Below are 13,978 nucleotides of genomic sequence, written 5' to 3' on the forward strand. Positions count from 1 at the left end.
GAGAGCGGTCATTGCAAGCCTGGAAGGGGGGGATTTTATGGTGTCTCTGGACATAAAGGATGCATACCTTCATGTCCCCATTTATCCACCTCATCAGGCGTACCTCAGATTTGTGGTACAGCATTGTCATTACCAATTTCAGACGTTGCCGTTTGGTCTCTCCACGGCTCCGAGAATATTTAGCAAGGTAATGGCGGAAATGATGGTGCTCCTGCGGAAGCAGGGGGTCACAATTATCCCATACTTGGACGATCTCCTCATAAAAGCGAGGTCAAGAGAGCAGTTGCTGATCAGCGTAGCACGTTCTCTGGAAGTGTTACGGCGACACGGCTGGATTCTAAATATTCCAAAGTCGCAGTTGGTTCCTACGACTCCGTCTGCCTTTCCTGGGCATGATTCTGGACACAGACCAGAAAAGGGTTTATCTCCTGATAGAGAAAGCTCAGGAACTCATGACACTGGTCAGGGGCCTATTAAAACCAAAACAGGTGTCAGTGCATCACTGCACTCGAGTCCTGGGAAAGATGGTGACATCATACGAGGCCATTCCCTTCGGCAGGTTCCATGCGAGGACCTTTCAATGGGACTTACTGGACAAATGGTCCGGATTACATCTTCAGATGCATCGGTTAATCACCCTATCCCCCAGGGCCAGGGTATCTCTCCTGTGGTGGCTGCGGAGTGCTCACCTTCTCGAGGGCCGCAGATTTGGCATTCAGGACTGGGTCCTGGTGACCACGGATGCAAGCCTCCAAGGGTGGGGAGCAGTCACACAGGGAAGAAATTTCCAAGGTCTGTGGTCAAGTCAGGAGACTTGCCTTCACATCAACATCCTGGAACTAAGGGCCATATACAACGCCCTACGTCAAGCAGAGACCCTGCTTCGCGGTAAACTGGTTCTGATTCAGTCAGACAACATCACCGCTGTGGCTCATGTAAACCGACAAGGCGGCACAAGGAGCAGGGTGGCGATGGTGGATGCCACCAGAATTCTTCGCTGGGCGGAGAATCACGTCAGTGCACTGTCAGCAGTGTTCATCCCGGGAGTGGACAACTGGGAAGCAGACTTCCTCAGTAGGCACGACCTCCACCCGGGGGAGTGGGGACTTCATCAAGAAGTCTTCGCACAGATTGCAAGTCGGTGGGAACTGCCACAGGTGGACATGATGGCATCCCGCCTCAACAAAAAACTACAGAGGTATTGCGCCAGGTCAAGGGACCCTCAGGCGATAGCTGTAGACGCCCTGGTAACACCGTGGGTGTTCGAGTCGGTCTATGTATTCCCTCCTCTTCCTCTCATACCAAAGGTGTTGAGATTCGTAAGAAAAAGAGGAGTGAGAACAATACTCATTGTTCTGGATTGGCCAAGAAGGACTTGGTATCCAGATCTGCAAGAAATGCTCACGGAGGACCCGTGGCCTCTTCCTCTAAGACAGGACTTGTTGCAACAAGGGCCTTGTCTGTTCCAAGACTTACCACGGCTGCGTTTGACGGCATGGCGGTTGAACGCCGTATCCTAGCGGAAAAAGGCATTCCGGATGAGGTCATACCTACGCTGATAAAGGCTCGGAAGGACGTGACGGCTCAACATTATCACCGTATTTGGCGAAAATATGTTGCTTGGTGTGAGGCCAGGAATGCCCCTACGGAGGAATTCCAGCTGGGCCGTTTCCTTCACTTCCTACAGTCAGGAGTGACTTTGGGCCTAAAATTGGGTTCCATTAAGGTCCAGATTTCGGCCCTATCCATTTTCTTTCAAAAAGAGCTGGCTTCTCTACCTGAAGTTCAGACGTTTGTGAAGGGAGTGCTGCATATTCAGCCCCTTTTTGTGCCCCCGGTGGCGCCTTGGGATCTTAACATGGTGTTGAGTTTCCTGAAATCCCACTGGTTTGAACCACTCAAAACGGTGGAATTGAAATATCTCACGTGGAAGGTGGTCATGCTACTGGCCTTGGCTTCGGCTAGGCGTGTGTCAGAATTGGCGGCTTTGTCACATAAAAGCCCCTATCTGGTTTTCCATGCGGATAGAGCAGAGTTGCGGACCCGTCCACAATTCCTGCAAAAAGTGGTTTCATCTTTTCATATAAACCAACCTATTGTGGTGCCTGTGGCTACTACTGACTTGGAGGATTCCGAGTTGCTTGATGTGGTAAGGGCTTTGAAGGTTTATGTAGCCAGAACGGCTAGGGTCAGGAAAACAGAATCTTTGTTTATCCTGTATGCTTCCAACAAGCTTGGTGCTCCTGCTTCAATGCAAAGTAAGGGGAAAGGAAAAGGATCTGTCTTTGGTGCACAAAAATTAAAATATAACTTTTAATTGTTTCCGTTAAAATTGGATTTGACACTATATTGTAGCGTATTCTACTGAGTAACTAATATGCGAAATATTAAAACCACAAATAACAAATATGTGAAAGTATAACAACACTGTGAATTACAGAAGAAGAAAATCAAATAAACATAGATTTAAAAAAGCTGAGCGTCTGTTTGGTGTCTGTTCTGTTAAATCCCTGTTTTAGTATATATCAGTATTATTTCATATTTGTATTCCACATAGATACAATTGTGTTCAAATAACAACCTCAATGTTTAGAAGAATGTTTTTAGCACTTCAATGTTTGAAAAAATGTTTCTGGCACAGAGCCCGGATTCTATGACTAGAACATATGTTGCAATCTTAAAGGATGTGATACATTGTTCCTGTGTTCTTTAATTTGTTATGAATCACTTAGATTTCCAAAATCAGTCACACATAGGTTTATGTGGCGTCACTCTCATTAATCTATAGGACCGTTGTAAACATATAGTATACCTTTTAGTTATAATATCAAGTCCCCATATAAATTTTACTGATATGCAGATCTCAGTATAATAGTATGATATCTCATTACACAAATTATCAGATTATTAGTCGTCTTATTTAGGATGTCACACTCCAGTGTTAGTTCACCTCTCACTTATAGTGTCAGGTGTCTATCTCGTACCATAGGATCTCATATTCAATTCCCCCTTATTATTGTACACAGTTATCTTATTATTGGTATTTTATGATATCACCACTCACTTATAGTGTCCGGTGTGCGTTATGTGCTTTGAATATCGCAATCCAGTGTCAGTACACCTCTCATTTATAATGTCAGGTATCTGACTCGTACCATAGGGTCTCACATTAAATTCCCAATTATGGCACACAGTTATCTATTATTGGTGTACCATAATATCACCTCTCACATATAGTGTCAGGCGCATTATATACCGGGGAGTGACCCCGTGGTACTTCTCATATATGAGATTATATACTGGTTCGCCTCTCACTTATAGTGTCAGGCGAATTATATATTGGGGGGGGGGGGGGGTGATCCTGTGGTACTTCTCATGTATGGAGTTATATATTGGTTCACCTCTCACTTGTAGTGTCAGGTGTTCAATTCTGCCTAGAGTTGGTTATTCATGAGTGTCAAACTTTATATCGCTAGAGATTTGCTTTAATGATGATTTAGCAAATTTATAATAATCAAAAAAGGGGATGGATGTAGTGTATAAATAGCGCTTGATTGTTTACAACAAATATGAGATGATCTTATATAGAGGGAGTTCACAACATAATAAGTGTGTATAGATAAATGTTAGACTGCGGTCAGGTATACGACAGGCACTCTGCGGCTAGGCTATATTCAGCCGGCTGCTGTGATCTATTATAACTGATCAAGTTATTCACTCTTCACCCGAATGTGTGACTCCGGGTGACATCACTATCCACATTAATAAAAGTGCCGTGATTATCAGTGGTCCTCTAATTAGGGTCTGGTCAAGTAACCATGTGATCACATAATGAGAGCCAATTACCTGTACAGATCCTTTAAACGGAATATTGTGTGTTATCAATATATGCACATTAATGTCTAACAATTCTCTTAAAGCGAGTCTGTACTTCAGTAATGACTAACATTTGTATCTATAAGCGGTCTTTATTATGCTCCAACTGGTATATTGTTTCACATCCCGCATGTAGATTGCCTATCCCAGCTCGTATCTATACTGCATATATTATGTAGTCTCGCTCACACGGGAGTGGATCTAATGTCCGACTCTCTGTCACTTCATAATTACCAGTATCGATCGCAGTGTTCTAAGACCTAGCTGTACATTCTTCTATGCTGAACACATTTAATCACAGTATTGTGAGACCTAGCTGTATATTCTTCTAAGCGGTCTTTGTTATGCTCCAGCTGGAGCATAACAAAGACCGCTTAGAAGAATATACAGCTAGGTCTCACAATACTGTGATTAAATGTGTTCAGCATAGAAGAATGTACAGCTAGGTCTTAGAACACTGCGATCGATACTGGTAATTATGAAGTGACAGAGAGTCGGACATTAGATCCACTCCCGTGTGAGCGAGACTACATAATATATGCAGTATAGATACGAGCTGGGATAGGCAATCTACATGCGGGATGTGAAACAATATACCAGTTGGAGCATAATAAAGACCGCTTATAGATACAAATGTTAGTCATTACTGAAGTACAGACTCACTTTAAGAGAATTGTTAGACATTAATGTGCATATATTGATAACACACAATATTCCGTTTAAAGGATCTGTACAGGTAATTGGCTCTCATTATGTGATCACATGGTTACTTGACCAGACCCTAATTAGAGGACCACTGATAATCACGGCACTTTTATTAATGTGGATAGTGATGTCACCCGGAGTCACACATTCGGGTGAAGAGTGAATAACTTGATCAGTTACAATAGATCACAGCAGCCGGCTGAATATAGCCTAGCCGCAGAGTGCCTGTCGTATACGTGACCGCAGTCTAACATTTATCTATACACACTTATTATGTTGTGAACTCCCTCTATATAAGATCATCACATATTTGTTGTAAACAATCAAGCGCTATTTATACACTACATCCATCCCCTTTTTTGATTATTATAAATTTGCTAAATCATCATTAAAGCAAATCTCTAGCGATATAAAGTTTGATACTCATGAATAACCAACTCTAGGCAGAATTGAACACCTGACACAACAAGTGAGAGGTGAACCAATATATAACTCCATACATGAGAAGTACCACAGGATCACCCCCCCCCCCCCCCCCCCCAATATATAATACGCCTGACACTATAAGTGAGAGGCGAACCAGTATATAATCTCATATATGAGAAGTACCACGGGGTCACTCCCCGGTATATAATGCGCCTGACACTATATGTGAGAGGTGATATTATGGTACACCAATAATAGATAACTGTGTGCCATAATTGGGAATTTAATGTGAGACCCTATGGTACGAGTCAGATACCTGACATTATAAATGAGAGGTGTACTGACACTGGATTGCGATATTCAAAGCACATAACGCACACCGGACACTATAAGTGAGAGGTGATATCATAAAATACCAATAATAAGATAACTGTGTACAATAATAAGGGGGAATTGAATATGAGATCCTATGGTACGAGATAGACACCTGACACTATAAGTGAGAGGTGAACTAACACTGGAGTGTGACATCCTAAATAAGACGACTAATAATCTGATAATTTGTGTAATGAGATATCATACTATTATACTGAGATCTGCATATCAGTAAAATTTATATGGGGACTTGATATTATAACTAAAAGGTATATTATATGTTTACAACGGTCCTATAGATTAATGAGAGTGACGCCACATAAACCTATGTGTGACTGATTTTGGAAATCTAAGTGATTCGTAACAAATTAAAGAACACAGGAACAATGTATCACATCCTTTAAGATTGCAACATATGTTCTAGTCATAGAATCCGGGCTCTGTGCCAGAAACATTTTTTCAAACATTGAAGTGCTAGAAACATTCTTCTAAACATTGAGGTTGTTATTTGAACACAATTGTATCTATGTGGAATACAAATATGAAATAATACTGATATATACTAAAACAGGGATTTAACAGAACAGACACCAAACAGACGCTCAGCTTTTTTAAATCTATGTTTATTTGATTTTCTTCTTCTGTAATTCACAGTGTTGTTATACTTTCACATATTTGTTATTTGTGGTTTTAATATTTCGCATATTAGCTACTCAGTAGAATAAGCTACAATATAGTGTCAAATCCAATTTTAACGGAAACAATTAAAAGTTATATTTTTATTTTTGTGCACCAAAGACAGATCCTTTTCCTTTCCCCGTACTTTGCATTTACAATATGATCTGTGGTAGCACCCCCTTGAAAATATGAGCAATTGATGAGATACATAAATTAGGGGCTTCTTTCATAATTTCTTTTCCTGTGCAACTGACTTTCCTTCTCCCCTCCCCCTCCCACCCTTCCCTCCATTTTTTCCTTTTTTGCTCCTGCTTCAAAGCAGACTATTGCTCGCTGGATCTGTAACACGATTCAGCAGGCTCATTCTGCGGCTGGATTGCCGCTGCCAAAATCAGTTAAGGCCCATTCCTCTAGGAAGGTGGGCTCTTCTTGGGCGGCTGCCCGAGGGATCTCGGCATTACAGCTGTGCCGAGCGGCTACTTGGTCAGGTTCAAACACTTTTGCAAAGTTCTACAAGTTTGATACCCTGGCTGAGGAGGACCTTGTGTTTGCTCATTCGGTGCTGCAGAGTCATCCGCACTCTCCCGCCCGTTTGGGAGCTTTGGTATAATCCCCATGGTCCTTACGGAGTCCCCAGCATCCACTAGGACGTTAGAGAAAATAAGATTTTACTTACCGGTAAATCTATATCTCGTAGTCCGTAGTGGATGCTGGGCGCCCGTCCCAAGTGCGGACTTCTTCTGCAATACTTGTATATAGTTATTGCTGCAATAAGGGCTATGTTATTGTTGCATCAGGGTTGCACTGATGCTCTGTTGTTGTTCATACTGTTGACTGGGTAAGTTTATCACAAGTTATATACGGTGTGATTGGTGTGGCTGGTATGAATCTTGCCCTGGATTTCCAAAATCCTTTCCTTGTACTGTCAGCTCTTCCGGGCACAGTTTCTCTAACTGAGGTCTGGAGGAGGGACATAGAGGGAGGAGCCAGAGCACACCAGAATCTAAATTCTTTCTTAAAGTGCCCATGTCTCCTGCGGAGCCCGTCTATTCCCATGGTCCTTACGGAGTCCCCAGCATCCACTACGGACTACGAGAAATAGATTTACCGGTAAGTAAAATCTTATTTTACCTTTAAATGGCTCACTTGTAATAAGTACAGGGGTACAAAACATGCATTTGTGTAATAGGTTTATAGGGTAAGAAGAGGTAAATTTTGAGGTAGTGGAGTAGGAGAATGAAAAGAGTGTTAATACTTCATCTTCACTTGTGGGATCAAATGAAGAGAAAGTGCCAGAGGGTTCAGGAAGGAAATTGAGCAGGTCACTGGCTGAGTTAGAGAATACCATTTCATCTCAGATTTTATCAATCTTATCCTTGAAGTAGGAAGCAAGTTCTTGTGCACTGATAGTAGCTAGTGGGGGAGGTGAGGGAAGGTAAAGAAGTGATTTAAATGTATTAAAAAGTCGCTTGGGGTTGGTGGCATGATGAGAGATTGGAAATATGTTTGTTTGGCAGTGTCCAGGGCCTGACGATAGGAGTGGTAGGTGGACTTATATGTGAAAAAAGTCACTTGGATTCTGATATTTCCGCCACTGACGTTCTACTTTACGTGACAGTTTTTGTATGTGTCTTGTTGATTTAGAGTGCCATGGTTGGCATCTAAGCCTACATGGAGTATGATTGGTGGCTGGAACCACTTCATCAAGGGAACTCTCTAGGGTCTGGTGCAGGTGGGATACACCAGTGTCAGGTGTGATAAATGTAGAGATTGGTGAGAAGAGTTGTTGCACAGAAGTGGAAAGTATTTCTGCGGGTTAGGAGGCTTGCATGGTTTTAGTGTCATAGAATTTAGAGTAATAGAAGAGATTGTGGAGGTGATCAGGTTGTGATCAGAGAGTGGGAAAGGAGTGTTAATGAATTCAGAAACTGAGCAGAGCCTGGTGAGCACAAGATCAAGGCAGTGGCCCTCCTGGTGAGTAGAGGAGTCGGACCATAGGGTGAGGCCAAGAGAGGAGGTTAGAGAGAGGAGTTTCGAGGCATGAACAGATTGTGGACTGTGAAGAGCTATATTGAAATCGCCCATAATAATGGTGGAGATGTCAGAGGATAAGAAGTGTGGGAGCCAGGCAGAGAAATCTTCTAGAAATTGTTGTTTGGGTTGCCCAGGAGGGCGATAGATAGCTGCAACATGCAGAGAGAAGGGGGTGAAAATCCTGATAGAGTGAACTTCAAATGATGTGAATGCGAGTGATGGAACCTGAGGTAGAACAGTGTATGTGAAAAATTGGGACAGTAAGATTCTAACCCCACCACCTTTACTATTATTCTGCCTGGATGTATGTGTGAAGTGGAAACCACCGTGTGAGAGTGCTGCAGGGGAGGCCGTGTCTGATTGTGTGAGCCATGTTTCTGTTATAGTCAGCAGATTAAAGATGTGAGATATGAAGAGGTCATGGATGGATGTTAATTTGTTACAAACAGAGCGTGCATTCAATAAGGCACATATTAGTGACTTGGGGGGGGATGGGAGACACGTGATATTTATGAGGTTAGATGGACTTCTATGTTGTTTTGAGATAGCTGAGTGTGAGAGGGACAGGTGGTTGGGGCCTTGATTTGGTGATATGTCAACAGCTAATAATACCAGAAGAGTGAGATAAATATTGGTGGATGTTTGCAAGTGTTTATTCTGGTGGCCAATTATGGTTGTCAAAGTACTTGCAGAGAAGTAAGTACTGTATAAAGCTCATGAGTGGTTAGGGGAGGGGAGGGGAGACTAGAATCTGTAATGTGCACAGAGGGGTGAGTTTTAGCGTGAGTTTAGAATGTGTTAAATTTGGTGAGAATTGCATGAATTGAAATAAGAAACAGTAGTTTGATGAACATGCTGTGGTCATTTGTGAGATAACATACCTCCCAACATGACCCTCTCCAGGAGTGACAGAATGCTCTGCTCCTGGACTTCCCTCTTACTGCTTATTGCCGGCACCTGTGCTGAAACACCTTTCTTATCCATTAACCTGTTCAACAGTGGTGCTGGCAATCATAAATGAAGAGAAAAATCCAGAAGCAGAGCATTGTGTCCCTCCTGGAGAGGGTTATGTTGGGAGGTATGAGCTAATTTTGGATTAAGTGGTGTAGGAATAAGTTGTTTTAGTAAGTTACCTTTCCTTGTTGGTGCTCAGTGTTTGTTCAACTGTTTTTTTAACTGTTCGGATAACACCCTTCTTAATTCCACACTTATTAAATTCCATGCACGCTACCCCTAGAAAGCTGACCCCTTGACTGAATCTAAAGAAATACTGTTTCTGATTAAGAACAGGCCTACCTCTGAACATTTGATCACCTGATTGAAATGCTAATTGATCAAAGAACATAGATTGCACTGAGTGGGTACACAGGCAAAAACTACTCTATCCACAATAAATTCAACCCCATACATAGGAAATGACAAGAAACACATCACATACATTCAAACAGATGATGTTGATTGCAAGCAGCATGTGTGTTAATCTGAGCCTTGTAATGTAATAGCAATGATTTCACATACATTCAAACAGATGAAAGCTACTATTCCTATCAGTTTACCTGGATCTGTTATGGGCCCTACACACTTGCCGATGTGTATGAACGATCTGAACGATCTCATTCAGTAATGAACGATAAATTGTTCATATCACTCAGTGTGTATGCACCAACAATGAACAATGCGCGTCCCCGCGGTCATTCATCATTGGTTTTCCCTCGTTTAGCATAGCAAGCCAGTTTGGACGATGGTCGTTAATTTTTGAAAACAAACATCGTCCAAATCGGAAACATCGCCAAGTGTGTAGGGCACATTAGTGGAGGCTAGCAGAGAAGACTCTAGCACTGGGGGTAATTCTGAGTTGATCGCAGCAGGATCTTTGTTAGCAGTTGGGCAAAACCATGTGCACTGCAGGGGAGGCACATATAACATGTGCAGAGAGAGAGAGATTTGGGTGGGGTGAGTTCAATCTGCAATCTAAATTGCAGTGTAAAAATAAAGCAGCCAGTATTTACCCTGCACAGAAACAATATAACCCACCCAAATCTAACACTCTGCAAATGTTATATCTGCCCCCCCCCCCCCCCCCCCCTTGCAGTGCACATGGTTTTGCCCAACTGCTATAAAATTTCCGGCTGCGATCAACTTGGAATTACCCCCACTGTGCATTCCCATGTTAGCAAAAATGTTACAGTTACAAAGTACCTCTTGTGTGCATTCACTAAAGGCAGACATTGTGTTGACTAAATCAATATTCATGGGAACTGTCCTATCCATCAGTGCTGCATTATTATGACTATATTGGTTCTGCTCATCCTCTGCCCTACATATGCAGACAAGTGCTCTTTAAAGTGGTATTCCACTTCAAGTATGATTCTTACCAAACTCCCTCTCTGTCCTGCAATAGTATATCAGTGGAGGCTCCTCCAGTCAGCAACCAAGTTTCAGTTGCAGCTGTGATGAGCACGGTGCAGCACTAGTGCATGTTAGTGCTCGGCACCTGTGCAGTACAGTATATGGTCTATGCAGTCTGTAGTGGAGGAACATCAGCGTTCTTTTAAAGACAACAAATTTAACTCTACTTTCTACGACTCCAACTTGTATAGAATATGCATTATGTACTGCAAAGGATTATCTTTCGGTAATCTACCCCATGTTGCATAAAAGAAAATACATTTTACAGTTCTGACACAATTGTTTTCAGCAACATATTCTTAATCCTACAGAAAATAATAGAGGCGCTCATGAAATCCACACACCATATTTTCACAGGTTCAGTAACAACCAAAAAATCAAATGAATTTATAAAAAGTATATGTATTTATTATTCACAATAATCTGATAAAAATACCATTTAATAAAGACAATTCATAGGTAATGTAACTCGTAACTTTCTGATTTGCCACATACATAAGTTTAAAAACACATGAATTATCTAGGCTATTACTATTGTTGTGTGTAACGTTAAAATTTCACTGAACTGGATAATTGAAAGTTCAAAATGTAACAATGTGTTACAGTCCTTTGGAAACACTGTTGCCACAGCTGCTGAATGTGATTCCTGAATAGGACACAGTTGTACGTTTTAAGGGGTGAGCTTCAATGAAGATTAACGGCATAAATTGATTGTGTATAAAGGAAATTACCTCTCCATATGGGCTGGTGAACCCGAGCGTCCCCGGGTGAGTCCAGAATTTGCCCAATAGGTTGTGGAGCTGGAGGGTACGTGGCGTGTTTAGATGTGTCAACCAGCCGCTGGGTTATGCTCAATTGACCTGCTGATGATCACCCGGTATGTGCCGTGCAGACAAGTAAATAGTGTGTTATTAATTTACATTGCATAATGATATCTATGTTGCCTTTTCAGCTGTCTTACGTTCTGCTAGATATTGTTATGCTGGAGGTATTCCCAGAGCTGAGCAAGGTACGGTACATATTTGTGCAGTGACGTTTCCCTGTGTTAAATATAAAGTTTAGTACACTCAAAGATAACCACATACCATGAATGAAGTGGCATACTGGTGTTGTACATTATTAAAATAGGGAATACAGAATAATGCAACGTATTTGAGAATTCCATTATATTGGAAACTCAGATGCTGGATACCTGATACTGCATTAATTTCCTTGCATATGTTTTTATTCCGTGCATGCATCAGCTTGGCATAGTGCATATATTTGTGTGTCACCTTTCCACTAAACTCTGCTGGCATCATACAAGTCACATATAGAACATGTTCCTGTTTTTGTTACAGACAACACCAGTATTTTAAAGCATTTGTTGTCATGCCATGATAATTACTGCAACCCCTCCTAGCTAGCTTGACTTCAATGTTTCCTTGCTTCATATGTTTTTAAGCCTTTTAAAATAGTAAGTTTGCACAAGCACATTATGAATGAGGATCTACTTAAATAGTTTATTCCTGTAGACAATCATATCTAAATACATGCTAAATTACTAGCTGTAGACCCCACTCTCCAGTCTCCAGCTGAAAATGATATATATATAAAGATCCCATTGCATATAGACCGACAGCTGTTTCATCCAGCACAGGGTGGTTTTCTTCAGGGGCTCTTTTCTTCACCACTCTGTGCTGGTTGAAACAGCTGTCGGTCTATATGCAACGGTATCTTTATGAAGATTAAATCATAATTTTCTCCGGCAGGGTCCACAGGATAACAATGGGATATGACGGAGCGAGAGCGGATTTGCACCAATCCGTTAAAGCTTTCCGGCCTCCCAGCATGCAACGGGCCTGTCCATGTATCCCCGGCCCCTGGCTCAGGCAAATCCGTTTTTTGTTTGGTGCGGCAGGAGCCGGACCATGGTCAGAGGGCTGCTGGATTGTTAGCAGCCACAAGCTTTCTTGTTTTATTTTTATAGTCTTACTGTTTTTTGAGTGATCTTTCTTAACAGCATCTTATACGCATATTGGAAAGAGTCGCTCCAACAACTCTCTGCAGGGTCGCAACAACACTTACCCACGAGTACAATGCTGTTTCGGCGGGCATCTGTGTCGGATATACTAGCAGGTCCATCAGACGTTACCAGGCTGTGGCCGGAGCACGGGGAGAAGGTAAGGCATCGGTTCCGCATAGCACATGGAATACGGACACAGCCGCACTGTTTTGGGAGGAGACTACCAAACAGTAGCTGACGCGCTGCCACCGCGGGTGCTCCAGCGCTAGGCCTTAGGGATCAGAGGCTCCAGGAATAGTATGAGGCCGCGATCCCTAGGGTTGATGTCAGCAGTGGGGAGTCAGACGCTCTCCTGGTCACCTCTCCCCCTGGTTCATGACCAGTTTCCGCCGAGTCTCCCGCCATGAACTGTTTCCTCGCTTTTGTCTCAGAAGCTACCAGCTACACTGGGAGACGAGGGGACCCAGTTGCAGCATAGGCGGCTGTGTGACTGGTGCATCTTTGTTCACTATAGCATCATGGAGTGGCAGTGAACACTAGTAGCGTCTGGATCCACTCAGCGTTCGCTAACGTATTGATCGATCCTGGAAGCGGGGTAAGTCTCCCTGTATCCCACTCGACGGAGTACGGGCTATACAGCACTAAATCTCTATCTACTGTTTTGAGTATGAATAGTTAGATAAGTTCCTATTGCACATGAGTCTGTATACCATTACTGTTGTTTCTGTCGCATTGCGTCTGAATACGGTACATATGTTAAACATGATTCAGTAAATGTGTTCTCCTACATACTTAAAATATTTAATGTAGTTGACGACGTGCTCATATTCCTTAATATACTAATGTATAACATGTGACTGACTGCTAGTATGATGCTGACTTTGCTACAGGTTTGTCAGTTTGTTTTGCAGATCCTCAATGCTGGTGCATGAGGAGGATCAAATGGATATAATTTTAAAGCGAAAAGGTAAAGTGATACAGTCACAAAATTGTGTAGTGCTGATTATTTATCATGTAATAAAGTGACAATGGTGAGGACACTCATACCATGTTTGAAGCTGTATTATCCTCTAATTATCTGGTTCAGGATGGCTTGTATGCATAATGTTTAGCTCAGCAAGGCAGATGCAGGAACAAATGTATCCACCTGGGGCTATATTTACACAAGCTTATCCAGGAAGTTAGATGGATAATCCCCCAAAATCCTGTACCAGGGATAGGGTTACAAGCCCTTACATACAGCAGCAGCTTCTCAGAATCAGTGGTAAGTAAATCTTCACTCTCGCAGACTACATGTTTGTTTATATTCATCAGTAGATGAAAGCCCTATTATTCTACTTCATCATATGAAAAAGAGCTAGGTCTCAGCTCTCGAATATACCTGAGTTAATTGAAAGCAATAAAGCCATCTTATCCTTAGAGGATACAGTAAAGCCTGTGTTAAAAACCAAGGCACCTATGTTTGAGTTA

The 13,978-nt window shown here is 42.3% G+C and overlaps 1 protein-coding gene across 4 annotated transcripts in view; it reads left to right on the forward strand.

Moving 5' to 3' along the window:
• Positions 1–13,978, forward strand: part of SNX14 (sorting nexin 14) — a 328,243-nt gene that overhangs the window by 301,902 nt on the left and 12,363 nt on the right. For all 4 annotated transcript variants that reach the window (XM_063916961.1, XM_063916962.1, XM_063916965.1 and 1 more), the window contains one exon: positions 11,456–11,512. In XM_063916961.1, coding sequence (XP_063773031.1) covers positions 11,456–11,512 — 57 coding nt within the window. The remainder of the gene's footprint in view (positions 1–11,455; positions 11,513–13,978) is intronic.

Source organism: Pseudophryne corroboree, chromosome 4 (genome assembly GCF_028390025.1).
Source record: "Pseudophryne corroboree isolate aPseCor3 chromosome 4, aPseCor3.hap2, whole genome shotgun sequence".
Taxonomy (NCBI): Eukaryota; Metazoa; Chordata; class Amphibia; order Anura; family Myobatrachidae; genus Pseudophryne; species Pseudophryne corroboree.